Source organism: Pipistrellus hanaki (assembly GCF_964339955.1).
Source record: "Pipistrellus hanaki genome assembly, chromosome: 2".
Taxonomy (NCBI): domain Eukaryota; kingdom Metazoa; phylum Chordata; class Mammalia; order Chiroptera; family Vespertilionidae; genus Pipistrellus; species Pipistrellus hanaki.
The window spans coordinates 18,562,112-18,590,013 of NC_140504.1; the positions used below are offsets into that span (position 1 = coordinate 18,562,112).

The 27,902-nt window shown below is 37.8% G+C and overlaps 1 protein-coding gene and 1 long non-coding RNA gene across 2 annotated transcripts in view; one reads left to right on the top strand and one right to left on the bottom strand.

Moving 5' to 3' along the window:
- Window positions 1-27,902, bottom strand: part of LOC311617530 — a 537,075-nt gene that overhangs the window by 427,898 nt on the left and 81,275 nt on the right. The gene's annotated exons all lie outside the window — the stretch shown is intronic.
- The window catches only part of GMPS (guanine monophosphate synthase), a 47,315-nt gene that overhangs the window by 12,766 nt on the left and 6,647 nt on the right, over window positions 1-27,902 (top strand). Inside the window, exons 4-14 of the mRNA XM_084873859.1 lie at window positions 6,550-6,647; window positions 7,822-7,925; window positions 11,552-11,745; window positions 11,991-12,156; window positions 16,701-16,852; window positions 17,434-17,607; window positions 19,595-19,700; window positions 20,097-20,212; window positions 24,174-24,299; window positions 24,789-24,904; window positions 27,451-27,581. Coding sequence (XP_084729985.1) covers window positions 6,550-6,647; window positions 7,822-7,925; window positions 11,552-11,745; window positions 11,991-12,156; window positions 16,701-16,852; window positions 17,434-17,607; window positions 19,595-19,700; window positions 20,097-20,212; window positions 24,174-24,299; window positions 24,789-24,904; window positions 27,451-27,581 — 1,483 coding nt within the window. The remainder of the gene's footprint in view (window positions 1-6,549; window positions 6,648-7,821; window positions 7,926-11,551; window positions 11,746-11,990; window positions 12,157-16,700; window positions 16,853-17,433; window positions 17,608-19,594; window positions 19,701-20,096; window positions 20,213-24,173; window positions 24,300-24,788; window positions 24,905-27,450; window positions 27,582-27,902) is intronic.

Consider the following 27,902-nt stretch of genomic DNA (forward strand, 5'->3'; position numbering starts at 1 on the left):
CCTCATGCTGTTAAGGCTCAGACACTCAACAATGGGGAGATAGGAATGGGAACCAGCCAGGCACAAATGACCCGGTGAGAGAGGAATGGGGATCAACCAGGCTGCGGCCCGAGAGAGGAACAAGCCACCCACCCAGTGGCTCCATCTGCATCCCAGGATAGGGATAAGCCTCCCGCCCCACGGTCCGGGCACCAGAGCTGCCACTGCGGCCAGGAGAGGGATAAGCAGCCCATGGTCCGTGGTGCCAGCATTTGCATCTGTGGCTCGGGCACAGCCACCCGCCCACAGTTTACCTGCGGTTACAGCCAGCTTGGGGGAAGCCACCCCGGGTCTTGGGTACCTGTAGTTGGCCAGAGGGAGGGAAGCCCAGGTCCCAGGTGTGGGGTGAGGCAGAGGCTGTTCTGGTGATCAGGCCAGCTGGGGAGCAGTTAGGGACAATCAGCTAGGCAGAGGTGCTTAGGGACAATCAGGCAGGCAGGCAGGTGAGCATTTAGGAGCCAACGATTCCGGATTGTGAGAGGCAATTGGACATCCCCTGAGAAGTCCTGGATTGGAGAGGATGCAGGCTGGGCTGAGACATCCCCCCCTCCTGCCCCCAGTGCACAATTTCTTGCACCGGGTGCTAGTCTATATATAAAATCCTAAGCAGCCGAAACTGGTTTGGCTCAGTGGATAGAGTGTTGGCCTGTGGACTGAAAGGTCCCAGGTTCAATTCTGGTCAAGGGCATGTACCTTGGTTGCGGGCATATCCCCAGTAGGGGGTGTGCAAGAGGCAGCTGATCAATGTTTCTCTCTCACTGATGTTTCTAGCTTTCTATCCCTCGCTCTTCCTCTCTGTAAAAACTCAATCAAATATATTAAAAAAAAACAAAACAAAACCTAAGTAACTGAACGACCAGTTGCTATGACATGCACTGACCACCAGGGGACAGGTGCTCAATGCAGGAACTGTCCCCTGGTGGTCAGTGTGCTCCCAAAGTGTGAGCACTGTTCAGCTGACCAACGGGTGCCAGATGCAGGGCTCACGGCCATTCTGGCGGCGCAAGCCTCTCTCAACTGTGACTGACCGGGTGTGAGCCTGCAGCAGGTGCAACAGGGCAGGAATGCCAGGAAGAGTGGCAGGCGGCTTTGGACTGCTGGTTTTGTTCGCCTGGTCCTCGCAGGCCAGGGATCCAACAGAAACCGGCAGTCTAACTTCCCCCTGGGGACCCAGATTGCAAGAGGCGCAGGCCAGGCTGAGGGACCCCACAGGTGCACAAATCCGTGCATTGGGCCTCTAGTGTTTATATAAAAATGTGAATAAATATTTTATTATTTCTATTTTAGATACAAGAGCTGTTATTAAAAATCACTGGTTTTGCCGAAACCGGTTTGCTCAGTGGATAGAGCTTCGGCCTGCGGACTGAAAAGTCCCAGGTTCGATTCTGGTCAAGGACATGTACCTTGGTTGTGGACACGTCCCCTGTAGGGGGTGTGCAGGAGGCAGCTGATCGATATTTCTCTCTCATTGATGTTTCTAGCTCTCTATCCCTCTACCTTCATCTCTATAAAAAATCAATAAAATATATTAAAAAATAATCACTGGTCTTGAAAACAGCTTTACCAGACTTCATTAGTTGCTAATTGTTATGGTTATCCACTTGGATTTAAAAGAAATACTGATCACTAAGAATATGTCAAATACAAAGTAAAAACTCTACAGTAGATATTTTCTTCTATAGGCAAATAAGCATTGTGTAGCAAAAGGCTTGTTTTCTGAAAAGCCAAATGGTGATTATGAATTTGACTTGGATAATGAATAACTTATTTTTAGGTTTTCTCACTTAATATTCAAAAGATATATTTTTTAGAAGAGTCTGTATCCTAATTGCATTAAACATTGGAAATTGGCTGACTTTTTAAAAATATACCTTTGCCCCAGGATGTAATTTATTGATCTCCTTTGCCAGAGTAGTCAATATTAATTATATAGCACAACTTATAATTAAGTTAAAAGGATTTTGGTATACTTAGAGGCATTTTAACATCTTGTAACGAAGAGTCTTGCAGGAATTTTTCCCCCCACCCACTTATAGTAAAATTGATCTGGAAAATGCTTCCTTAATTTAAGTGGTAGAGGCTGACTATTTCTCCATTATGTCAGCTCTCCATAAGGCCACATTTTGCTGTCATTCAATAGGGATGTTATGGTAGCCAGAGCCAGGCCTACTTAAATGCATAAAAAGGTTTGCCTTTATATAATCAACTTTCATAGTAGAATAATGCAATACACTTGCCACTTCTTAGGCACTTAGTTGGGCAATTTTAGCACCAAAGGTCTCACTGGAATGTGTACCCTTTGGCATCCTGAAACTTTAGTGATTTCCATATTTTTGTACTATATTTCTCCATTAACTATATTCTCTTGTATGAGCCTTTCTAGTGGTGTCCTGTTAATTTTTTTTCTTTAGAAGAAAAAGAAAATCTTTAGGAGAAAAAAAATTCTTTGCTTCCTTCTCCTTTTATCTTTATTACTAATTTGCCCCCACTTAGCATTGTAAATAGAATATTAGTAGAACTTTAGAAACTTCCTTTATGCTTTTCTCTCTCCACATTTTTCTCTTCTTCCACGAGGAGTAACACTTCATTTCACATAGGTTTATATTGTGAAATAATATATTTGCCCACTGACTTATATAATTGAAATCGTACTGCATGTATTATGTTCAACTTTGGTTTTGAGATTCATCCATGTTAATACATCTTTATTGTACATTACTTATTTTCACTATCAAATTTATTGTTTTAATATAGCACAAATTAATTACATATTCCACTGTTAGTATTACTGGTCTTTTTCCAGTTTTTGCTATTACGGGCAGTACTGCCATAAATATTTTTGTACTTGTCTACACAAACTTTTCTCCAGGGTTACCATAAGTTGAAATGCTGAGTCTCAGCTTCATAAATAATGATATTCCCACTCTCTCCCACCAACTCCCCCACTCCAAAACACCCTCTCCTTCCCCGTTTATGTTTCCTTAGCAGTATATAAAAATTCTTGTGCTCTGTATCCCTGCCAATCCTTGACATGGTCAGATTTTTTTGCTGTTTGTATTTTTTTATCTGATGAGGAACTAAATAGGATCATATTGTAGTCTTAGTGTTTATTTTCCTTATTATTGTGAAATTTGTATGCTTATGTGTCGTTGTGTCTGCTTTACTGTAAAACATGATTTTTGCCCGTATTCTATTAAATTCATTTGTATATGAATTTTTGAAAATTCATTTGTATATGCTGAATACTAAACTTTCGCCAATTATGTATATTACGAACAGTTTATAGCTTGTAACTTTATTTGCAGACTAGAAGCCTGGTGCACGAAATTTGTACATGGCGGGTGTGTGTGTGTGTGTGTGTGTGTGTGTGTGTGTGTGTCTGTCCCCTCAGCCCAGTCTGCACCCTCTCCAATCTGGGATACCTCTCACAATCCAGGACTGCTGGCTTTCAACTGCTCACCTGCTTGCCTTCCTTATTGCCCCAACCGCTTCTGCCTGCCAGCCTGATCACCCCTTAACCACTCCCCTGCCAGCCTGATTGATGCCTAACTGCTCCTCTGCCAGCCTGTTTGCCCCTAACTGCTCTTCCCCTGCCGGCCTGGTCACCCCTAACTGCCCTTCCCTGCCAGCCTGGTCCTTTCCAACTGCCCTTTCTTGCAGGCCTGGACTCTCCCAACTGCCCTCTCTTACTGGCCATCTTGTGGTGGCCATCTTGTGTCCACATGGGGGCATTCATCTTTGACCACATGGGAGCAGCCATCTTGTGTGTTGGAGTGATGGTTAATTTGCATATTACTTTATTTTTTTATTTTTTATTTTTTATTTTTTATTTTTTTATATTTTATTGATCCTTTACAGGGAGGAAGGGAGAGAGATAGAGAGCTAGAAACGTTAATGAGAGAGAAACATTGACCAGCCACCTCCTGCACACCTCCCACCGGGATGTGCCCGCAACCAATGTACATACCCTTGACCGGAATCGAACCCGGGACCCCGCAGACTGACGCTCCACCACTGAGCCAAACTGGTTTCGGCTGCATATTACATTTTATTAGATAGGATAGAGGCCTGGTGCACAGGTGGGAACCAGCTGGTTTTCCCTGAGGGTGTCCTGGGTCAGGGTGAGGGTTCCTGTGGGGTGGCCTGGGTGAGGGGCCTGTGGTGGTTTGCAGGCCAGTCATGCCCCCGGGCGACCTAAACTGAGGCCCTGGTTTCTGGGTTCTACAATTGAAACTTTGTAGCCTGGAGCAGAGCCAAGCCTTTTGCTCCCTCCATGGTGGCAGCCATTTCTGTTGGGATTTATTTATCTTCCATAATGGAAATTTTGTAACCGTGAGTGGGGGCCTAGGCTGGCCAGATGTACGGAAAGCTTGCCTTTCTCCATTGCCGGGGAAACCCAAATCTCCTGCTCACTCTGTGGCAGCAGCCATTTTTGTTGGGATTTATTTATTTTCTATAATTGACACTTTGTAACCTTCAGTGGAGGTCTGTCTGTCAAGGGCAGGCCGAAAGGTTGGCTTACTCCATCGCCAGGGAAATCCAAGCCTCCCTCCGGCTTTCCATGGCCTCAACCATCTTGGTTGGGTTTATTTGCATATCTACTCCTGATTGGCTGGTGGGTGTGGAAGAGGTATGGTCAATTTGCATATTATTCTTTTATTGGATAATTTCTAGATTGTGTGATTTTTCATTCTTTATAATTTCATTTGGTTTTTTTTTTTTTAATTGTTCTTTTAGAGTTCTAAGAAACATCTTTATTACAAGCACTTGATTTTTTTACACACTTCCACAGGTTTTGTCAAATTATTTTTATTTACAGAATTTCTGTCTTTGTTCTTAAAGCTTTGGCATATAAGGAAGATAAAATAGGGGCTGATCTGATGGGGGTAGTAGACCTAGATTCCTACAGGGATTTCTTTGAGGCATTTAGGACTTTGGGATTTTTAGAAACCCACATTGAAAACCATTTCTTTAATTTAAAATAGAATATTAAACAAAAATTTAATAAGATAGCAAATTATCTTTATTGCACAAAAAATTATCCCCATCTCCCACAAACAAATAGGATAGAGGCCTGGTACATGGGTGGGAGCTGATTCTTCAACTCGTTGCACTTTAAAAAAAATTTATTGATTTGTTTTTCCACTGTTTTGTTTTTGTTTACTGATTTCAGAGAGAGAGAGAGAGAGAGAGAGAGAGAGAGAGAGAGAGAGAGAGAGAGATTAAGATTGACTTGCTGCCCCACCCACTTATGTTTTCGCTGGTTGGTTGTTTGCATGTTGCCCTGACTGGAGATACACCCACAATCTTGATTTATGGGGAGGATATTCTAACCAATTGAGCTACTTGGTCAGGGCCTCAACTCCTTGCACTTTCAACCTTAAGTTGTATAGTCAGGAACAAAAAATAAGTATGAAGGCCTTCTGAATAGGTGACATAGCTTTAATCTTTACTGCAAGCCATTGGCTTTATAAACTTTATGGACTTTAAAATTGTATAGAATTCCAACAGCTTTGGTTATCTTGATCATTTAGGATAGGGCAGGATGAAGAGAACCTCCTATATAATAAAAGCCTAATATGCTAAGTATCCAGTCCACCAGTTGGTTCAATCCATCAAAGCATAATATGCTAATGACATGCTAAGGTTGCTCAACTGTTTGCTATGACATTGCACTGACCACCAGGAGATAGACATTCCAACTGGTAGGTTAGCTTGCTACTGGGGTCCGGCCGATTGGGACTGACCGAGATAGGACAGACATCCCCTGGAGCCATCCCACTGTCCCTCTCCCACTCGACAACCTCCTGCATCCCTCCCTGGCCTCGATCATGCATCTGTAGGGTCCTTTGGCTCGGCCTGCACCCTCTCACAATCCAGTACTCCTAGAAGGATGTTGGAGAGTCAGTTTTGGCCCAGTCCCGCATACCAGGCTGAATTTGTGCACCGGGCCTATAGTTTAAAATAAAAGTCTATACATATATGGGTTTTGAACAAATGAGTTTAATTAAAAGACCAGATTTTTTGCTTATCCCATCTTCATAGCACAGTCTTCTGCCAGCTTTCAGATTGTTCCTTTGGGGCCACAGATTAAACAGGTTGGAGGAATTTATACATATCTAATTTTAATACCACAAATCTTCTGTTGTTTACTATAGCCTTTTCTAAGCTCATATTACTTTTTAAATTGAACTCAGATGAAAGTATTAGAGAAACTTACTTTTAACAGATGAATTAATTAAAGTACACTAAATAGAAAATCTGCCGGTGTTTAATGGAAATTAACCTCAGGTCAGATTTTTAATCTAGTTTTGTTTTATAACTGTCTCTCTTAATTAACTGTATAATTATATAATAATGCCAACATATCTACATTTATCAAACTCCTTTTTTTTATTTTTTGGTCACAGACCTAATATATCCTGAAAATAAAGAATATGAAATTAGGGTAATTAAGAAAGTAGCTAATTTTCTTTTGATTTATATTAACATTATTTTATCTTTGAACAGATGATGAATAAAGTATTTGGAGGTACTGTGCACAAAAAAAATGTTAGAGAAGATGGAGTCTTCAGTATTACCATGGATAACACATGCTCATTATTCAGGTATTACAGTTTTTTTTTACATGAATAAGAATAGTAGTAGGTTAATTTAAAGTTATGATTGTTACGCTTCAAAATTGAAGACTATAATTCAGTATTGGCCAAAGGTGTAATTGTCATAGTATTTATTTTTCAATTGCTTGGCAAGACAGCAGAGGAGGTGGTGATGTACACTAGGAGTAAAGAAAGCACTTATCATGTAATTTAAAAGCACCTCTGCAGTCTTGGACACCTATTTGGGATTGCATATTGTGATTCCAACATTTGTAGTTTTCCCTCATCACTCTTTGATGTAGAGTGTGATTCTAAACATGTATGCCAGATGTGGCAGATGGATCCTGTTGTAAACTGTCCCACATCTACCAAATGCATTTATATACCTTTCCCCACCACATTCTTGTTGTTACTTAGCAATCCACCTATTTGTTGGACTCATTTCTTAATATGTGCTTTGTTTTCCTCATAACTTTATCTTCATTGAGCATAACTGTACCTGATATGCTGTTTTTTTAATAGTGTGAATTTATTCACTGATTTTATTGCTACATAATAATATATTATATTAGGTGTATAACTTTAAAATTGGTGAATTCACTAGCTTCCTAGAATTATTTATCTCTGCTTTACTAAAAAAAAGTAAATAAATAAATTGCTGAGTTTTCATTCAGTTTTCTGAAAGACCAGAAAATTTAAGTGTTAGTCACTTGCTTTCTTTTTTTTTTTTTTTTCCATGTTTGGGGTTAAGCCCATTTTTTGACCTACATTTAATATTCTTTTATTGGCTTTTTAAAATAAGGGGTAGAAAAAATTTGAATTCCAGCAATGTTGCACTATTACATGCTTATTTTTATTTTCCTGATCAAACTAGAATTTCGTAAGTAAAAGAAAAAATTTCTAGTTATGTACAGCATGGTGACTACAGTTAAAACTCTGTATTGTATAAGTGAAAGTTGCTAAGAGAGTACATCTTAAATGTTCTCACCACAAACACAAAAACATGTTAACTATGTGAAGTGATGGATGTGTTAACTAACCTTACTGTGGTTGTTTCACTGTATATATAATTATGTGGTGCACCTTAAATTTGCATGATGTTTAAGTTAATTATATCTCAACCCATTAATCATGTCTTTAATTAACATATTTATGTGTTATATTTTCCTTTTTGTGTCTTTAGGGGCCTTCAGAAGGAAGAAATTGTTTTGCTTACTCATGGAGATAGTGTAGATAAAGTAGCTGATGGATTCAAGGTTGTGGCACGTTCTGGGAACATCGTGGCAGGTGAAAATTCTAAAATTTTGCAGATTTAAAAAATTTTATTTAAAATGTTTATGAGATACTATTTTTGATTTTTCTTATTTTTAAAAGATAACTTAGATGTCATAGGATTGATCATTCTTTAATTTGTGAAGGGAATTTAATATTAGAAGGCTTATCCAGAAGTATTGCTCTGAAATACTTTTAAGAACGTTTATCCTAACAAGTTTTTCAGATATAAAACAGCAGCTATACTTTTATAGCTCAGGAAAAATTGGTGAACTGTCCATCTTTCTAGAGTGCTATATTTATAATTTCCTTTTAAATGCCTTTCTTAGGTATGCGTAGGCATGTATCTTGGATGGCTGCAAAGCAGAATTTCTCTGAACCAGGGTTTCCCTCTGGGTCAAATCCAGCAAGTAGTCCTGATTTGTATGTGGAACTAAGAATGATTTTTACCTTATTAAAGGGTTATAATAAAAGAAATAGACTATACATGTGTATTCCTAACATTTTTACTATCTAGTTCTCTGTAGAAAGCTTGTCAACCTATACTCTGAAACCATTTTTGTTCTGTGTTTTTTGAATAAGAGGATTTGCTTTTCTGGCTGTTTGTAATCACTTGCTTACTTGATAACTATAATGTAAACAAGTTACCAGTAATTCTGGAAAAAAAGAAAAAAGTGGATTAATTATTAAGTTTTTTTTTTTGTTTGAAATGCCATATCTAAATAATAAGTTGAAAAAAGATTTGTCATTGCTAAAATGAATTGAGTAAACTGCCCTCGGTTACTTATCAGGATAATATATTAGCATAAGAATGATCAAGAATGGTTTTTATAGTGATGTTTTTATTTTATGTAAAAGATCAGCAGTGGTAGGTGGCTTATGTTTTTTTTATTCATTCAACAAATATTTGAGTATCTGCTATGTACCATAAACAGTTCTAGGTGCCAAGTTACAGTAATGAACAAAATGGAAAAAATATTTGTTTACTTTCTAATGGAGGGGAGGGACAGACTAAACAGACTGTATTGGTTATTAAGTGCATTGAAAAAATAGGTGAAGAAAGGAGTGTTGCAGAACATGTGTGATTAAGGTTGTTTTATTAGATATTCAGGGAAGGTATTTCTGTAAGATGATATTGGACATGAAGGAAGGAAGTACAGACCCTTCTGGATATTTGGGGAGAAAGGAAAGGGCAGTACAAAGCTTCTGAGATGGGACCATGTTTGAGGAACAGCAAGGAGACTGGTTAGAGTGGGGTAAACATGGGGAGAGTGTTAGTAGTTGAGGCCAGAGCGCTTACTGGGGACCAGAACACAGGACCTTTGAGGCCATTATGAAACCATTTGCTTTATTCATAGTGAGGTGGGGTTAAGGAGAGATGTGATCTGATTTCAGGATTATCATGGCTATCATGAGGAGAAAAGACAGTCAAATGTGGAAGCAGGGAGGCTCACTAGAAATTTATGGTAGTAAATCAGAAAAGGAGAGAATGGTGTAAGGAACAGTGTGGCAGAGGTAGGGAGTAATTGGGGTCTTATAGAGATCTTGTACATATTTTGTTAGATTAATACCTAAGTATTTTATTTTTGTGGGGGTGTTAATTGTGTTTTAAATTTCAAGTTCTTCTTCTTCATTGCTGGTATATAAGAAAACAATGAACTTTTGGTATTAACTGTGTCCTACAGTCCTGCTGTAATCAGTTATTATTCAGGAGTGTTTTTTGTTGTTGATACTTACAGGTTTTTTGCATAGACCTGGGGTGAGAACATGATTTATTTTGGTGATCATGCTAGCTTGAATGGCTGGAATAGAGAATGAAAGGGAGATGAGAAGTAAAATTAATTGGACAGTAGCTATTTAACGACCACTCTTTGTTTAATATAAAGGACTTGGACTTTGTCCTGTAGTCAAGGAATTAGCAAACTACAGCCTCCTGCCAAATTGGGCTCACTGCCTGTTTTTTATAACCTGCAAGTTAAGATTGGTTTTTATGTTTTCAAATGGTTAGAAAATTTTTTTAAAAGAGAATTGTATTTTATTATATAATGTGAAAATTAACTGAAATTCAGATATCAGTGTTCACAAATAAAGTTTTATTGGAACACAGCAGCATCCAATTCTTAAAGTATTGCCTATTGATGCTTTTAGTTGCTTCAGTGACAGTAGGGCCTACAAAGGCTAAAAAGACTTAGTACTCTGGCCCTTTCTAGGAAAAATTTACCAAATCCTGCTGGGCATAAAATTCACAAAATTTGTGGGATACCCCGATGACTATGTCCTTCTGGAGTTTTTGTCTTTCAGATTTGTTCTTGCTGAGCCTCTAGCAATTCACCAGTTGCGTTCAGGTTTCCTACATTAGCAGTTTGCACCCATGGGTTTCTGCTGTGTTAAGTTGTCATTCTCTGTATTCACTGTCAGTCTCTCTAAGGGCAGTAGTCAGTTTTTTACTTCTTGTTAGGACATAGTGGCATGTTAGCTTTTTACATTTCAGACTGGAAATGGAAGTTGGACTGGATTCTGACACATTTTGAAGGGAGAGGATTTACTTTTGGGAGTGCATGTGGAGTGGGGATGAGGGTAGGGTCAAGTTTAACTCCCAGAGTTTTGGGACTGAGCAGCCAGAAGGATGGCATTTCTGTTTACCTGATGGGGAAGATTGTATAAGTTTGGGTTTGCATGTTTAATTAAAGATGCCTTATTAAAAATTAAAATGTAGGTATGAGTAGACAGTTGTATATATGAGTCTGGACTGGAGAGGAAAGAACTGGGCTGGAGGTACAAATTTGGGAGTGTACCAACAAATTTGGGTAGAATTTAAGGTCATAAGAGTGACATCACTCAGAATGTACAGAGAAGAGATTTAAGGCTGAGTAGTGGGCAATTGCATGTGTGGCAAGGGATAAGTTAAAGAGGAACTAACAAAAGATTCAGAAGGAGCAGACAGTGAAATAATTAAGTGAATCGAGAAAGTGGTGTCTTTGAAGTTAAGTAAAGAAAGTGTGAGGTACTTTGGTATAGTAGATAAGTATGAATTTCGGAGTCTTCCAGGCCTGTTTTAACTACGTAACTAGTTGTGAGTTCAGGCAAGTTTCTTGATATCTCAGAGCCATAAGTGGGTAATACATGCACAAGTGAAATATCTAGTCTAACATCTGCTGCCTAGTAGTTAATCAGTAATTGTCAGAAGCACATTAGTCCAGTTAGTGAAGTTATATTTGTGGTTAATGGTACACTTGAAGTATTCTGTCTGGTCTAATATATTAGGCTCTTCTCAGAGAGAAAATTGGTACCTGCACATTCTAGATGGAAGCCATGCAGGTCCAAGAACCTAAATTGAGTTATTGCATTTGATAGTCAAGACATTGAAGCAGTCTATGTGGAGAAGTGAGGTTACTATTAAATAATCTGTAGGACTTATTTTATTATCACATAGTTCACTAATTGCTGCAAAAGGAAAGACTTTTATAAAGAAAGATCATGATAATAGAATTTTTATTATTTTTTCCTGTTGCTTAAAATCCAGCTAACTCATATCAATTTTCACATTTATTGAGGAAAAAAATATTAGGAATTATTATAAATACTGGTGGAGTCTTTTCAGTATGAAAAAATTTTAATTTGTGATTATTTTTTCTGTAAAGGTATAGCAAATGAATCTAAAAAATTATATGGAGTACAGTTCCACCCTGAAGTTGGCCTTACAGAAAATGGGAAAGCAATACTGAAGAACTTCCTCTATGATATAGCTGGGTGCAGTGGGACCTTCACTGTGCAGAACAGAGAACTGGAGTGCATTCGAGAGATCAAAGAGAGAGTAGGCACATCAAAAGTTTTGGTAAGCAATTTACATCTGAAAGTCTACAAATTTATGTAATAATTCTAGAACTCAGGGCTGGCTTCCTCAACATTATAGCCCTTCAGTGTTGCCTGGGTTCATGCGCTTTGTGAGTTGTACTATTTGAGAGAGCTTTTACAGTTCCATACATTCCTGTGATAACAGTGTCTTAGGTAACGATAAACTGATAGTTTTTATTTCCTTTTTGCTTATTTTAATTTTATCTTTTACATTTCACCCTGTAGGTTTTACTCAGTGGTGGTGTAGACTCAACAGTTTGTACAGCTTTGCTGAATCGTGCTTTGAACCAAGATCAAATCATTGCTGTGCACATTGATAATGGCTTTATGAGAAAACGAGAAAGCCAGTCGGTAGAAGAGGCCCTCAAAAAACTTGGAATTCAGGTCAAAGGTATTGATGACTCGCAAAAAAGTTAATTTGCGCGTCAGGACTTTTTAATCAAATCTAGCCTATGGTCTAAGTAAGCACATTGTCTTATCCAAGTTCAGTTTTCCCCCTTATTCTCAGTGTTGAAAATGTTTATTTTTATTTTTATAATTATTTCTGGTTCAGGAGGGAATACCAGGATAAATTTTAAAACTGTTGTTTACTCCTAATGTTATATATAGATAAAAAACCTACCATTTTCCGGTTGTCATCATTTTCTTCTACACATTCTGTTTCTTTTTTTTTAATTATCTTTTCCCATCCATAATACTATTTATGCATGAGAATAACCAAGCCTTCCAATAAAGTATGTCTATACAGTTTATTTTGCAAACAGTAAGGCCTATTTATATTGGGTCGGCAGCTAAGTAATTGCGGATTTTTTAAAGAAAATCAAAGACAATTTTTTCATGGAACTAAATAACTTTATTCTTTAATGTATTGCCCATTTTGATCAATGACCTTTTGCCATCTTTCAGGCAGCATCATAATCCCACGTTCAAAAAACTTCTGGTTTTTATTAGCAAAAAACTGAATCAGGTACGATTTGACATCATCATCATTATTGAAATTTTTACCATTCAAGGAGTTTTGTAAAGATCGAAACAAAAAGTAATCAGATGGTGCAAGGTCAGGACTATATGGTGGATGTGGCAAAACATCCCAACCAAGCTCCATTAATTTTTGCCGAGTGACCAAAGATGTGTGTGGCCTTGCATTGTCATAATGGAATACAACACCTTTTCTATTTGTCAATTCGGGCCACTTTTCTTCAACTGCATTGTTTAATTTCATTAGTTGTTCAATGTAGACATCAGAATTGATCGTTCGGTTGGGTGGTAAGAGTTCAAAGTAGACAATTCCTTTGTAATCCCACCAAACTGATAACAAAACCTTCTTTTGATGAATCTCAGCTTTTGATGTTGTTTGAGTTGGTTCACCTGGCCTGCTCCACGATCTTTTCCGCTTGATATTGTTGTAAACAACCCATTTTTCATCGCCAGTTATCAGTCGTTTTAAAAATGGATCATTTTCATTACGTTTCTTTAGCAAATCGCAGCTGCTAATGCGTTGCATTAACTGTGATTCTTTCAGTTCGTGAGGAACCCATGTATCGAGTTTTTGAACATAGCCAAGTTGTTTTAAGTGATTTTCAATGCATGTATGTGATACATGAAGCTTCTCTGCAATCTCACGTGTTGTACTGTGACAGTCCGAATTGATTATTGCTTTGATTAGGGCGTCATCAACTTCAACTGGACGACCAGAGCGTCTTTCATCTTTGAGTGAAAAATCACCAGAACGAAATTTGGCAAACCAATTTTGACACTGCCGTTCTTTTAAGGCTTCGTCACCATAAACAGCACATAACTTTTTATGAGCTTGTGATGCGTTTTTCCCTTGCGGAAATAAAAAAGCAAAATATGACGAAAATGTTCCTTTTGATTTTCCATTTTTCAACGAACGCCAAACAAAAACTACAAAACAGATCAAAAAACTTTTTTTACTGATTAACAGCTGAATAGCCAACTATCAAATACAAAATGTGTTTTACATTTGTACTACGTCTGCAAACCTAAAAATTCAACTGAAGCCATATATGTGTGAAACCCGCAATTACTTAGTTGCCGACCCAATATAAAGAAGAGTATTGAAAAGTTTACAGTCACTTTTTTTTAAAGGCAACTAATCAACTTCTTAGGCCATAACTATATTTACATTTGTGGAAATCTTAAAATGAAAACAAAAACCAAGCTGCAATCAGTAGTTATAGTGAAATCATGTCAGTAGTTTAATGATGCAAACCATATATATTACGGAGTTATTTGAAATCATTGCCCAAAGATTGAATATAAAAATGAAGCCTTGTAATTAAACTTGTTGTGAAGATGGGTATATTTCTCCTTTCAAAACTTCACTAAAATGACAGTATAAGTGTAATGCCACAAGGAGAAAGAACAGAGAAGGGAATATGGGGCTAAAGGTTTCAACAAAATGTTGGAAGGTGGAAAGCAGATTGATAAAGCAGATTGTCTCTAAGCTAATAAAGTTTAAACTTCATGACCCTTTACAAGTCAAACCTTTTCCAAAATCCTGGGAAGGACCCTAGTATTATCTTCAGATAGTCATATGTTTTTACAAAATTTGCAAAGTAAGAAATTTTAATAACTTCCAGTTAATTAAGTTAACAATCTTTTCTCTAACTTGACCTTTGTTGGGTGGTGGTTGAGTAGCTGTGGGCATTTTGGGATTAGGCTAAGAAAAAGTTGAGTAAGATCTATTGCTAGTGGTGGGTCTTGCCTTCAATTTGTAAAAAAAACAAAAACAAAGCAACATCTGGGAGAAGCAATAAAGTGAAGCACAAAGGGAGGTATGCCTGTACATATGTTTTATATATTTCATTTCATGTTAGCTCCCCTAGTATTGCCTTGTGATCTTTTTAAATACTTAATTTGTCAATTCTATTTCTTTTCTTTTTTCATGTATTAACCCTTCTGGTTTTTTTTTTTTTTTTTTTTTTTTTTTTTTTTTTTCTTGTTATTTTTTATTGATTTCACAGAGGAAGTGAGAGGGGGAGAGAAAGAGTAACATCAATGATGAGAATCATTGATCAGCTGCCTCCTGCACTCCCCCTACTGCACTCCCCCTACTGCAACCCAGGCACGTGCCCCTGACAGGAATTGAAACTGGGACCCTTCAGTCCACAGGTCAACGCTATATCCACCTAGCCAAACCAGCTAGGACTCAATTCTATTTCTTAAAAGAGGCTTCCAAATTATAAAAATTTTTAGCCCGACAAAAATTGCATTGTTCCTGGTAACTGACATAGTAGAATGAAGGACTCTAAAACCTTGGTATGGGGATGAGGGGAGAAAGCCAACAAAAAGCAATACTTCTGGGGAGACTCAGTAATTAGAAGCATTGGCTTCCTTGTGGTTCCTGGTTCTCTGGGTGAGCCTAAAATAGATTGGTTGGAAATCTGGGAAGCAAATTCTTTTCCTTAGTGGGAACAAAACTGCTGTTGTCCGTCCCCATCAGAGGACTGGGTTCATTCTCTACAGAGAGGCTAAACGGGAGAGGCTTTGGACTTTGGCAAATTAATAATGCCAGGCATAGTTGAGAGTGAAAGTAAGATTTTACATTAAAAACAGTAGGATTAAGTAGAAATGTTTGAAGTGAATAGTGACTCTCTTATCCCACCTTAGAAGTAGTGGTAGGGAAAGAGAGTGGAGGTGTCTTCTCTGGAGTAAAGAACTTAAAGAAAGACCCACAAATTTACTGTATGTCCCCCAGTGAAAAAGCAAGCTGCCTTGCTATCTTACAGTGAAGCCCACCAGTTGTTCTTATTGCCAAACTAGAAGCACAATGCATGGATTCATGTATCGGTGGGGTCCTTCAGCCTGGCCTGGGCCCTCTTACAATCTGGGATCCCTCGGATGTAGTAGTGTGTGAAGCGGAAGGCGACCAGAGAGGAGCCTGAGCCCTGGCCAGGTGTCGTGCTGCTTCTGCTCATCCCTGCCCCACTGAACCTGCTGCCGCTGCAGCTTGATTGCGCTGCCATGGAGGTGGGAGAGGCTCATGCTATTGCAGCTGTGCTTGCCAGCCATGAGCCCGGCAGTCCGCATTGAGCGTGTGCCCCCTGGTGGTCAGTGTGCATCATAATGACTGGTCATTTGGTCTCTTAGTCTTTTATATGTATAGACTAAAGACCTGGCACACAGATTCGTGCATTGTTGGGGTCCCTCGGCGTGGCCTGCAGGAATTGGGCCAATGCCACCTGCAGTTCCTGCCTGCCACGGCCTCTCACCTAGTCAGTCCCAATTGAGAAAGGCTCTCACCACTGTAGTGGTGCTTGCCAGCTGTGAGCCCTGGTTCAGGCAAACGTCAGCCAGCTGAGAAGTGCTCCTACTTTGGGAACCCACTGACCACCAAGGGGAGGCTCCTGCGTTGAGTGTCTGCCCCCTAGTGGTAAGTGCTCATTATAGCAACTCTTCGACCAGTCAGTCAGTTGCTTAGGCTTTTATATATAGAGATAGAAATCTTAGTTGTTTTTTGAAAATCTTGTTCTTAAATATTAAGGGACAGTCAAGAATCACTAAATGTATGTTCAGAAACATCAGTTTCTCGAGAGACTAGTCTATGTAGTTCTGAAAACTTTGATCACTGTACATGAACCATTGCTTTTAATTTCCTTGGGGCCATGATTTTCTGCTGTTACTTTTGCCTGTTCTGGCGATGCACTGAGTAGGGGATAAACAACCAGCATAATTTATGCTATCATGAGCCTAGATCATTAAATGTCACAGGATTCAAAAAACAAAATTAATGAGTGCCTCTGTCTAGACTCCATTAATCATGGTTTATTGATTGTTCTAAAATATGTAGGCAAATTAATGGAAGATCAGAGGACCCATCTTGGTTTTCTTTCTGTAGTTTGATTTGTTAGTATGATATTTAGAAATATTTTTAAAAAAATGTTAAAACACGTTTCTGCTCTCTTTCCCCAGTGATAAATGCTGCTCATTCTTTCTACAATGGAACAACAACTCTACCAATATCAGATGAAGATAGAACTCCACGAAAAAGAATCAGCAAAACCTTAAATATGACAACAAGTCCTGAGGAGAAAAGAAAAATCATTGGGGATACTTTTGTTAAGGTACCTTTTTAATATCCTCAATGTGTAGAATTTCTAATATGAATTTTAGTATTTTTTTTTCTTGCCATTATATCAAATGACCAAATTTGCTACTAACTAATTTTTATTTTATTTTTGGATAAAAGTTTTACTGTATATTACTACTATGTAGACTAATAGTATAAATTGTTTTATATTTTAAAAACATATATACTTACGTTTTGCTATTGATTTAACTATTTTAAAAAATAGGTATTTTCAGTTGATGTTAGACTTTTAGTATTTCAGTGACTATTTTTTAGCTTTTGAGTGGGAATGTCTGCATACCTTTTTGAATCATGTTATAAAGCATCTTCTTTAAAGAACATAAGTTGTTAAAGGAGTTTATTTTGGGAGTTGGATGATCTTTTTTTCACGTTTTCATAGATGTGTAGTTACCTAGAAAAGTGGGCTATAAGAGTGGGGGGGGGAAACTCTGGTTGGTACATTTCATCCTGTCAATATTGCACAAGGACTTTGAGAAATTTAGCTGAAAGTATAAAATTTTGCTGTCTTTTTAAAAGTCATCTTTTAAAAGGCTCTTTTACTCTGGTTGGTTATAGATTGCCAATGAAGTAATTGGAGAAATGAACCTGAAACCTGAGGAGGTTTTCCTTGCCCAAGGTACTTTACGGCCTGATCTAATTGAAAGTGCATCCCTTGTTGCAAGTGGCAAAGCTGAACTCATCAAAACCCATCACAATGACACAGAGCTTATCAGGAAGTTGAGAGAAGAGGTAGGTAAAAACTTATGAAACTTTCCCATAAGCCTTTTTCTTCTTCCCTTGACCATTTTTAAGTGTGCATTTTTAGGTGTATTTGCATTGTTGTGAAACAGATTTCTACAATTTTTCATGTTGCAAAATTGAAAATGTACTACACCTATTGAACAACAGCTTCTGTTTAATCTCTCTACCCAACCCCTGATAACTACCATTCTATTTTCTGTTTCAATGAATTTTACTACTTCAGATAGCTTATATAAGTAAAATCATTTTGTGACTAGCATATTGCACTTACCATAGGTCCTCAGGGTTAATCCATGTTAAGATGTCCTTTCTAAGACTGAATAATATTCTGTTGTATGTATGTATACATTTTGTTTATCCATCTATCTGTTGGTGGACATCTTGGTTACTTCCACTTTGGGCTATTGGAAATTATACTATGAATCTGGGTTTGTGCATATCTCTTGTAGACCCTGCTTTCAATTCTTTTGAATATATGCCAGGAAGTGGGGTTGCTAGATCATGTAGTGGTATTTTTTTTTTTAAATGTTTTATTGATATTTTTAGGAGGGGAGGGAAAGAGCGGGAGGGAGGGAGAAAGAGAAACATCGATCAGTGCTCTCCTGCATGCTCCCAAGTGAGGATTGAGCCTGCAACCTAGGCATGTGCCCTTCCTGACTGGTAATAAACTGGTGAACTCTTGGTGCATGGGACATTGGTCAACCAACTGAGCCACTCTTATCTGGGCAAGATCATGTAGTTGTAGTTTTTAATATTTTGAGGCTTTCTTCATGTTTTCGTAGTGGTTACACCACCTTACATTCCCATCAACAATACTAAGAGTTCTAATTTCTCAAAATCTTGCCAACATTTGTTATTTTCTGTTGTTTTGATAGTAGCTGTCATAATGGCTATGAATTATGTCTCTCTTTATTTTGTGCTTCTTAGTGTGTAGTGGTAACTCATTGTGATTTTGACTTGTATTTCCCTAATAGCTAAGGTTGCTAAATACCTTTTCATGTGCTTATTGGCTATTTGTGTATCTTCTTTGGAGAAATATCAATTCAGATACTTTACCCCTTTGAAAATTGGTTTATCTTTTCATTGAATTGTTCTTTATATATTCTAGTTACCAGTCTTTTATAAGATACATGATTTGGCTGAAACCAGGTTGGCTCAGTGGATAGAGCGTCGGCCTGCGGACTGAAAGGTCCCAGGTTTGATTCTGGTCAAGGGCATGTACCTTGGTTGTGGGCACATCTCCAGTAGGGGTGTGCAGGAGGTAGCTGATCATGTTTCTCTCTCATTGATGTTTCTAACTCTCTATCCCTCTCCCTTCCTTTCTGTAAAAAAAAAAAATAAATAAATAAAAAATAATAAAATCAATAAAATATATTTTAAAAAAAAGATACTTGATTTACCTTCTGTGTTGTCTTTTTACTTTCTTGATGGCATCATTTGGAGAGTTTCAGTTTGAAAAACTAGTATATATTTAATTTTCCTTGTATTCTAACGAAAACTATATCAGAGATAGGGGAAGATTTGCTTTGATTTATTTATATTTAAAAGGTTTATATTTAACCCTTTGCACTCCGAACCATTCTGGACATTGGCTACCAGCTACTCCGAACCATTCTGGAGATTGGCTACCAGCTACTCGACGCTACTTTGCGAAACGTGCGTTGAATTAACTCAGTTCCCTGTAATCACTAATAAAACTGCAATGTCCCCTGAGAGGGGACATCCGAGTGATATGCTAGAATTCCAATGTCCCCTGAGAGGGGACAGCGGAGTGCAAAGGGTTAAAATGTGTTTCAAAGAGAAATAAGGTCACTGAAATGTTTATCTAATGACTAAGCATACAGGAGGAAATGAAGTTTTAAAAACTGATTTTTAAATCTGAGGTAAAAGACAATAGGAAAATCCAGTAATTTATTACTCTGTTTCCATGTGATTTTGGTTACTAATTTGTGCTAATTGTTTTTCCCCCATATAGGGAAAAGTAATAGAACCTCTGAAAGATTTCCATAAAGATGAAGTAAGAATTTTAGGCAGAGAACTCGGACTTCCAGAAGAGTTAGTTTCCAGGCATCCATTTCCAGGTAAAATTGAAATTGAATTGTTTGATTTGTTCTTAGACCTTCATATTGAAGAAAAATCAATTAAGACAATTTTGAAAGAATTTATTATCACAAGGAAAATGTAACTTGAGAGAAAGAAAAAGGTGTGTAGGGAACAAACATTTTTTTTAGTTTCTAGTCATTTTGCTACAAAATTTACAAATACTGTCTTATTTGGTCCTCACAATAGAAACTATTTGCAATGGTGATATATCAATTATATAAAAAATAATAAATTTTCCAGTCAGTAAAACTGGAAAAAAAAACTTGAAGTGGCACATGGATATTAATTTTTGGAGAGGTTTTATATTTTGGGAGTAGTGATATTTTTATATTAACATTTCAAAATAATTTTTAAGTTATTATTCTTCACTTTAGGTCCTGGCCTGGCAATTAGAGTAATATGTGCTGAAGAACCTTACATTTGTAAGGACTTTCCTGAAACCAACAACATTTTGAAAATAGTAGCTGATTTCTCTGCAAGTGTTAAAAAGGTAATTAGGTTGGATTTGTATATTACTAGTGGCCTGGTGGACGAAAATCATGCCCTCAGGGAGAGGTCCCTCAGCTCAGCCTGCACCCTCTTGAAGTCCGGGAGCCCTCTGGGGATGTCTGACTGCTGCAAAGGTGGGAGAGGCTCCCACTGGTGCACTTGCCAGCCATGAGCCCTGCTTCTGGCCGAGCAGCGTTCTCCCTGTGGTAGTTCACTGACCACCATAGTTCCTGTGTTGAGTGTCTGCTCCCTGGTGGTCAGTGCACGTCAGAGCAACCAGTTGTTCTGCCATTCAGTGATTTGCATATTAGCCTTTTATTATAGAGGATGGGAGTTTTAAACAGACTCAACTAATCAGTAAAAGGAATTGAATGGATTCTTATTGTACTCCAGAATTTACAGTGGTTTTATTAGGGTTTCATGATTTGAAAATTCAGAGTAATTTAACTTTTGGAATGACTATGAAGAAAATATTCTACATAAACACTTAAAATGCAGACTCCTATTTTTCAATTATATAGCAGATTGGTTGCCCTGAATCCTTAAAAATGCTAGAAATGAAAAGGTGTTTTGTTTTATTTATTTATTTATTTATTTATTTATTTATTTATTTATTTATTTTTGCTTTGTTGTTGCTCCTCCACCAAGTTTTCATATTATTATTATTATTCTTTTTATTGTTTTTTAAATGTTTAAAGTATTACATACTAGAGGCTTGGTGCATGAAATTCATGCATGGTTAAGGTCCCTATGCCTGGCCCGTGATCACAATTGATCTGTGGGGCGACTGACCAGCAGGGTGATTGGGGTCCCTATTCACACCCACCTTGGCCTGGAGCAGCCTACTTGCCAGCCCCAACCCCAGCCATAGCAGGTTGATCAGGGGACCCTGCTTGGACCAGCCTTAGCTGGTTTGGCACCACCCACTCACCAGCCCCGACCCCCACTGCTACTGGTTGAGGCCTGAGGGTTGGGAGCAGCTCCTGCGTTTAGGGTCTGCCTCCTAGTGGTCAGTGAGCATCATAGTGACCAGTCGTTCTGCCATTTGGTCGATTTGCATATTAGGGTTTTATATAGATAGATATAGATAGAAATCTCCTTTTTCCCCCATCGACCCCTCCCTGGCCACTCCCACCCCCGAGGACAAGCCCCCACAGCCCCAGGGTCCACGTCCATTGGTTATGCTAATATGCATGCATACAAGTCCTTTGGTTGATTTCTTCCCTCTGAGGTTTGATGGTCCGTTTGGTATTTCTTTGTCTCAGGATCTTTTTTGTTAATCAGTTTATGTTGTTCATTATATTCCACAAATGAGATCATGCGATATTTATCTTTCTCCAACTGGCTTATTTAGTTTTGCATAATGCTCTCCAGGTCGATCCATGCTGTTGCAAATGGCAAAAGTTTCGTCTTTTTTATAGCTGTTTAGTAATCCATTGTGTAGATGTACCACCCTTTTTTAATCCACTTGTCTGCTGATGAGCACTTAGGCTGTTTCCAGATCTTAGTTATTGTAAATTGTGCTGCTATGAACATAGGGGTGCATATATCCTTTCTGATTGGTGTTTCTGATTTCTTAGGATATATTCCTAGAAGTGGAATTACTGGGTTGAATGGGAGTTCCATTTTTAACTTTTTGAGGAAACTTAATACTGTTTTCCACAGTGGCTGCCACAGTCTGCTTTTCCCACCAGCAATGAACAAGGGTTTCTTTCTCCACATTCTTGCCAGCACTTGTCATTTGTTGATTTGTTGATGATAGCCATTTGGACAGGTGTGAGATGGTACCTCATTGTTGTTTTGATCTTGCATCTCTTAGGTTATTAGTGACTTTGAGCATATTTTCCTGTGTCTTTTGACCTTCCATATGTCCTCTTCAAAAAGTATCTACTTAGGTTCTTTGCCCATTTTTTGATTGGATTGTTTATCTTCCTTTTAAGTTGCATGAGTTCTCTATAAATTCTGGAGATTAAACCTTTATAATAGATAACATTGGCAAATATGTTCTCCCATGCAGTGGCTTTCTTGTTTTGTTGATGGTTTCTTTTGCTGTGCAGAAGCTTAGTCCCATTTGTTTACTTTCTTAAAAGCTGTTTTAAAATACTCTATGTGTGTTATAAGAAAACAAGGGGAATTATTTCAGCTCCAGATTGAGAAAGAATGGAAGTCTTCCAGTCCATCTGCAGTTTTGGTGCCTAAATTCATAACCTGTGTTGTCTGAAAATCTGCAAGCTAATAATTCAGTTCTTATTTAAAGTAGACCTTGGTTGGTAATGCTTCCAGGTGTCAGGCAGGAAGCAATGTAAATTAATTTACTCTTTGGAATGTCTTCAGGCTTCAAAGAATTCCCATAGATAAAGTTCTAGCAAATATGAGCACAATAAAAAAATTACAAAATATGTATAGAAATAAGACTCCATGAATCAGAGCTAGTGGAAACGAGCAGAAAACCCTCCCAACAGTTCAAATACCGCAATTAGCAGATAGATAATATAAAGTACATAAAATTAAAAGAAGCAATAGATAATAAGAATAAGGTATATAATAAGAATATAAAAAATGATTGGGCCGTTTTTAAAAATTAAATTGTACAAATGAAAATAATAGCTGAAATTAAACAGCTATAGAAAGATGTTAAAAAGTTTACCAGAAATCAGAACAATGAATAGAAGATAGAATGAAAAGGTTAACATTAACATACTTTCAGAAGGAGGTAATAGACAAAAGTATTTGAATTTCTCCACAGTGGTTGAAACCATGCCTCCGATTCAGGAGAAGGTAACACATTGCTATCAGGATAAATGAAAAGAATTTGATACTGAGTTGGCATACCTAGCAAAACTGCATCCTGCCAAAGACAAAGCAGCTGCAGAGGAAAGGTTGTTTTAATCTACAAAGGAAACACTATCATACAGAAAGCTGTAGTAAAAGCAAGACTTCAAAGTCCCAAGAGAAAATAATGGTGAACAATAGTGAACAGATTCACTGTCTTCTAAAAGTAGGGCAAAATAAAGACATTTTCAGATAAACAGTTTACTACCAACAGTGCAGATACACCTACCTTGGCTGTGTATTAGAATCCTCTGGGGGTGGGGGTGGGGGTTAGTATGAATTAATTTTAGAGAGAAATATGGACCGGCTGCCTCTTGCTACATGCCCCTTACTGGGGATCCAGCTGGAAATCTGGGCATGTGCCTTGACCCAGAATCAAATCCTATTGACCTTTTGTTGCATGGAACAACACTCAACCAATTGAGCCACACTGGCAAGAGTTGGGGGAGCTTTTGAAGTGCTATGCTTGGACCATTTCTTTCTAGAATTTCTTATTTAATCCAAGATAGAACCTGATTATATCAAGTAATTTGAGTGTACAGCAAGGCTTGAGAACCACTGTTAATTTATTTTAATTAATTTATTTTATTATTTTGTTTTATTTATTTTTTGAGAACAACTGTTTTAAAGGGTTGATTTTAGGAAAAGCAAAAGGATCTTTTTATGATATGCAAGAAAAAAATGGTAAACAAAAATAAATGATAAACAAAAATGGTAAAGAAAATGGTAAACAGAAAAGAAAATGGTAACATTCAAGCAAACATGGAATATATAATAAAAATAATGATCTGTAATAATTGGTGTTTGTTTTAAAAATATTACAATAATATATAACATGTAAACCACAAGGGGATTGATTGGAGTTAAAGCATTTAAAGATGCTTGCATTGTTTTCCAAGTGGTTAGAGAGATTTTCTTGTTAATTATGCATAACATTTAAGGGGAACTCTAAAAGAATAAAAACAGGATTAGGGTTTATACTGCATAGTACACACAAATCAAAGAGAAATGCCCAATAGGATCTATTGCTATAAAACAGTAAGTGTAGATATATATAAGATAGTAATAGATACCAAAAGAGTGAGTACCTTATTTTTTGAAATCTTAAATACCTGTGTGTGTGTTTTCAGCCACATACACTGTTACAAAGAGTCAAAGCCTGCACAACAGAAGAGGACCAGGAGAAGCTAATGCAAATTACAAGTCTGCATTCCCTGAATGCCTTCCTGCTGCCAATTAAAACTGTGGGTGTGCAGGTGAGTTGTGTGAATCCATTCCTCTCTGACATAACTTTCTACAGATGTTCTTTTCACTATTGTTCAAATAGGAATGATTTAGGAAAACGAAATATGAAAATAAGTAAAAAGATAATGTTTTATGTAATATTTATGGAGTGAACAAGGTTATAGGAACTCAGTATTCAGGCTGAGATTTTGTAGTTTTGGAACATCTGTGATCTGTAACCAAAAGTAAAAACTCAAAGAATGACTTGCTATAGGGTTTGCTTGTTTATCAAATTATGTTTGATATTATATCCCACATATGAGTGAGGCCATGTGATAATTATATTTCTCCAACTGGCTTATTTCGCTTAGCATAATGCTCTCCAGTTCCATCCAGTTGCAAATGGTAAAAGTTCTTTCTTTTTTATAAAAGTGTAGTATTAATTGTGTAGCTGTACCACAGTTTTTTAATCCACTCATCTGCAAAACCATTAAAATTATTGAATGCGTTTTTACTTTCAGGGTGATTGTCGTTCCTACAGTTATGTGTGTGGAATCTCCAGTAAAGATGAGCCTGACTGGGAATCTCTTATTTTCCTGGCTAGGCTTATACCTCGCATGTGTCACAACATTAACAGGTATGTTCTACAGTGGGAGCAGGTGATAAGGTGTAATAGAAGGATAAGTTTTTTTTGTTTTGTTTTGTTTTGTTTTAACATGTTTTTATTGATTCCTTTAGAGAGAAAGGAAGGGAGAGGGATGGAGAGATAAAATATCAATGAGAGAGAAATATCGGTCGGCTGCTTTCTGCAGTCCCCAAACTGGGGATCAAGCCCAAAACCTGGACATGTGTGCCCTGACTGGGAATCAAACTGGTTGGTTACCTCTTAGTTCATGGGTTGACCCTCAAACACTGAGCCACACCAACTGGGCAAAGTGTTTTTTTGAAGGACCAAAAGGCTCAAGTGTAGATACAGATATATCTACTTTGGTGACAAGTTTTAGATTTTGCAAAGCTCCTTTTTAGGAATTAGAAATAAATTTTAAAATTGTTTCCCATTTTTTTGGTGTCTGTCCCCCCTAATCTCCACCCCCATTGGCATGATGAAATCTTGGAATCTTTGTACAGAGAGAGACTGCTCCAGTCTTGCTCTTTTACCTATCCCTGCACATTTATTATCACCCTTGTTTGTAAAAATTAGACCAAAAAATCAAGTTGTGGCATTCTCTTGTCTACTTGCCTTTTCCTTTAAGGATTGTTTATGAGCTCTAGGAAATATATTGCTAAGTAGATATGTGTCTTACTTTCTGTGAGACAAAACTTTTTTTCCTGCTACAGTATATTTTGGAGGAGGCAATCAAGTAGTTAGTGGTAGTGGTGGTTTTGATCTGTTGCTGTTTTCTTCTGTGTGCTTTATTCTAGTATACTAGAGGCCTGATGCACGAAGATTTGTGCAAGAATAGGCCTTCCTTCCTGTGGCTCCGGCCCAGAGCCGCATTTCCGCCTTCGCTCCAGCAGGGAGCCACCTTTCCTCCTTCACTCTGGCCCAGAGCCACCTTCCACCTCTCACCTTGTTGTGTCAATTTGCATATTCCCTCCTCATTGGCTGTGGGTGCTGCCATCTTTGTTGTGGAGTTATGGTCAATTTGCATATTCCGTTTTTATTAGATAGGATATTAAGAAGAAAAGAAAAACATCACTAAGCTATGGGAGATTGCAAAGGGAGATTTATTTTCTTTGCTAAAGACAGATAGGGCTAAGAGAAAGTGATAGTTAGTTGTCTCTGACTAGAGTTGGAATGGGGAGGCAAGGTGGCACTCCTATCTCTACCCTGACTGCCTCTTTTTTCCTGAGTGAAAGTTGTACAACAGTGCCAAACGATGGTAAGATTCCTCTTGAGTTGTTTGATCCTAACTTCCTCACGCTATGTTCCAAACCCTACTTTTATTAATACCTTCAGTGGTGTATCTTCATATATTTCAAATAGATATTTACTGAAAGCACTAGTGAGTTATTCCTTTTAGAAGGAACTATGATAGTAGGATACCATGTTTTGGTGTCCATTTTGGTGACATTTTTATTAAAGTGGAAAGGAGCCAAAACCGGTTTGGCTCAGTGGTAGAGCATCGATCTGCGGACTGAAAGGTCCCAGGTTCGATTCCGGTCAAGGGCATGTACCTGGGTTGCGGGCACATCCCCAGTAGGGGGTGTGCAAGAGGCAGCTAGTCGATGTTTCTCTCTCATCGACGTTTCTAGCTCTCTATCTCTCTCCCTTCCTCTCTGTAAAAAATCAATAAAATATATTTAAAAAAATAAATAAATAAAAAAATAAAGTGGAAAGGAGAATCTTTCCTTAGGATCAATGCTGCCCCAAATGAAAAAAAGATTGAGTAGTCAAATAAGTTTGGGAAATGCACTATAGCCCCATCTTGGATATTTCCAGTGCATATTAGCATATTACAATTTCTGAAGTTTTGTGGTAAAAACTTATTTATTTGTTCAACTCATTATTTCCCCAAGCTTCTGAGTATTAATTTCCTGGGTCTACTGATTTATATTACCACAAACAGAGAAGCTAAAACAAGATAAATTAATCATTCTTTCACAATTCTGGAGGCTAAAAGTCGAAGATTAAGGTCTCAGCAGGGCCATGCTCTCTGTGAAGGCTCTAGGGGAGGATCCTTTCTTACCTCTTCCTAGTTTCTGGTGTTTGTTGGCAGTCCTTGGCTTGTGGCAGTCTAACGCCAGTCTTTCTTCATTCTCACATTACCTCTTCTGTCTGTTTGTGTTACGTTCCCAGATTTCTCTGTTTTTAGAAAGACACCCAATTATTGGATTAATGGCCACCCTACCCTTATCTTAACTTGATTACATCTACAAATATCCTATTTTCACCACAGGTTCCAGGTGGATATGGTACATTGGGGACACTCTAACCCAAGACATAATATGAAAAGAGGAATATGATAATCACATATATCTTTGCACATTCTAAGATATTAGTGTTCTAGAATGCACTTGGAGGAAGGTACATAGAACATAGACCCCTCTATAATTTTATATTCTAACCAACCCATTTGGGGATTTGAAATGGGTAGGAGAGGGGCCTAAGTAAATGGAAAAAAGGTATTGCTTATCATACTAAATTGTAATTCTCTCTAATTTTCTCTTGTCCCCTCCTAGAGTTGTCTATATATTTGGCCCACCAGTTAAAGAGCCTCCTACAGATGTTACTCCCACTTTCTTGACAACAGGGGTGCTCAGTACTTTACGCCAAGCTGATTTTGAGGCTCAGAACATTCTCAGGGAGTCTGGTAAGTTGCTCATTTTGCTTATCACTGCACGCTCTAACTAAAATTTGTATGCTTGGCATTGTGATTTCTAGTATAATAATAAGATTTTTAATTTTTAGGTGTTTTCATGTTTATGGATATTTCTATGATATTGCCTTCATAAAAAACTTATCCACCCTTTGGTTGTGTGCAGACATGTGCAGAGTGGCAAAAAATTTGAGTTGCCCAACTTGCAACTGATGTTGAACAAGGCAGTACTTTGTCTACATACTGTAAACAGATGTTCTCTTTGTAGGCTATTTAGTGGCATATTTTTGGCATTTTCATGCTTTTCGTTGGTGA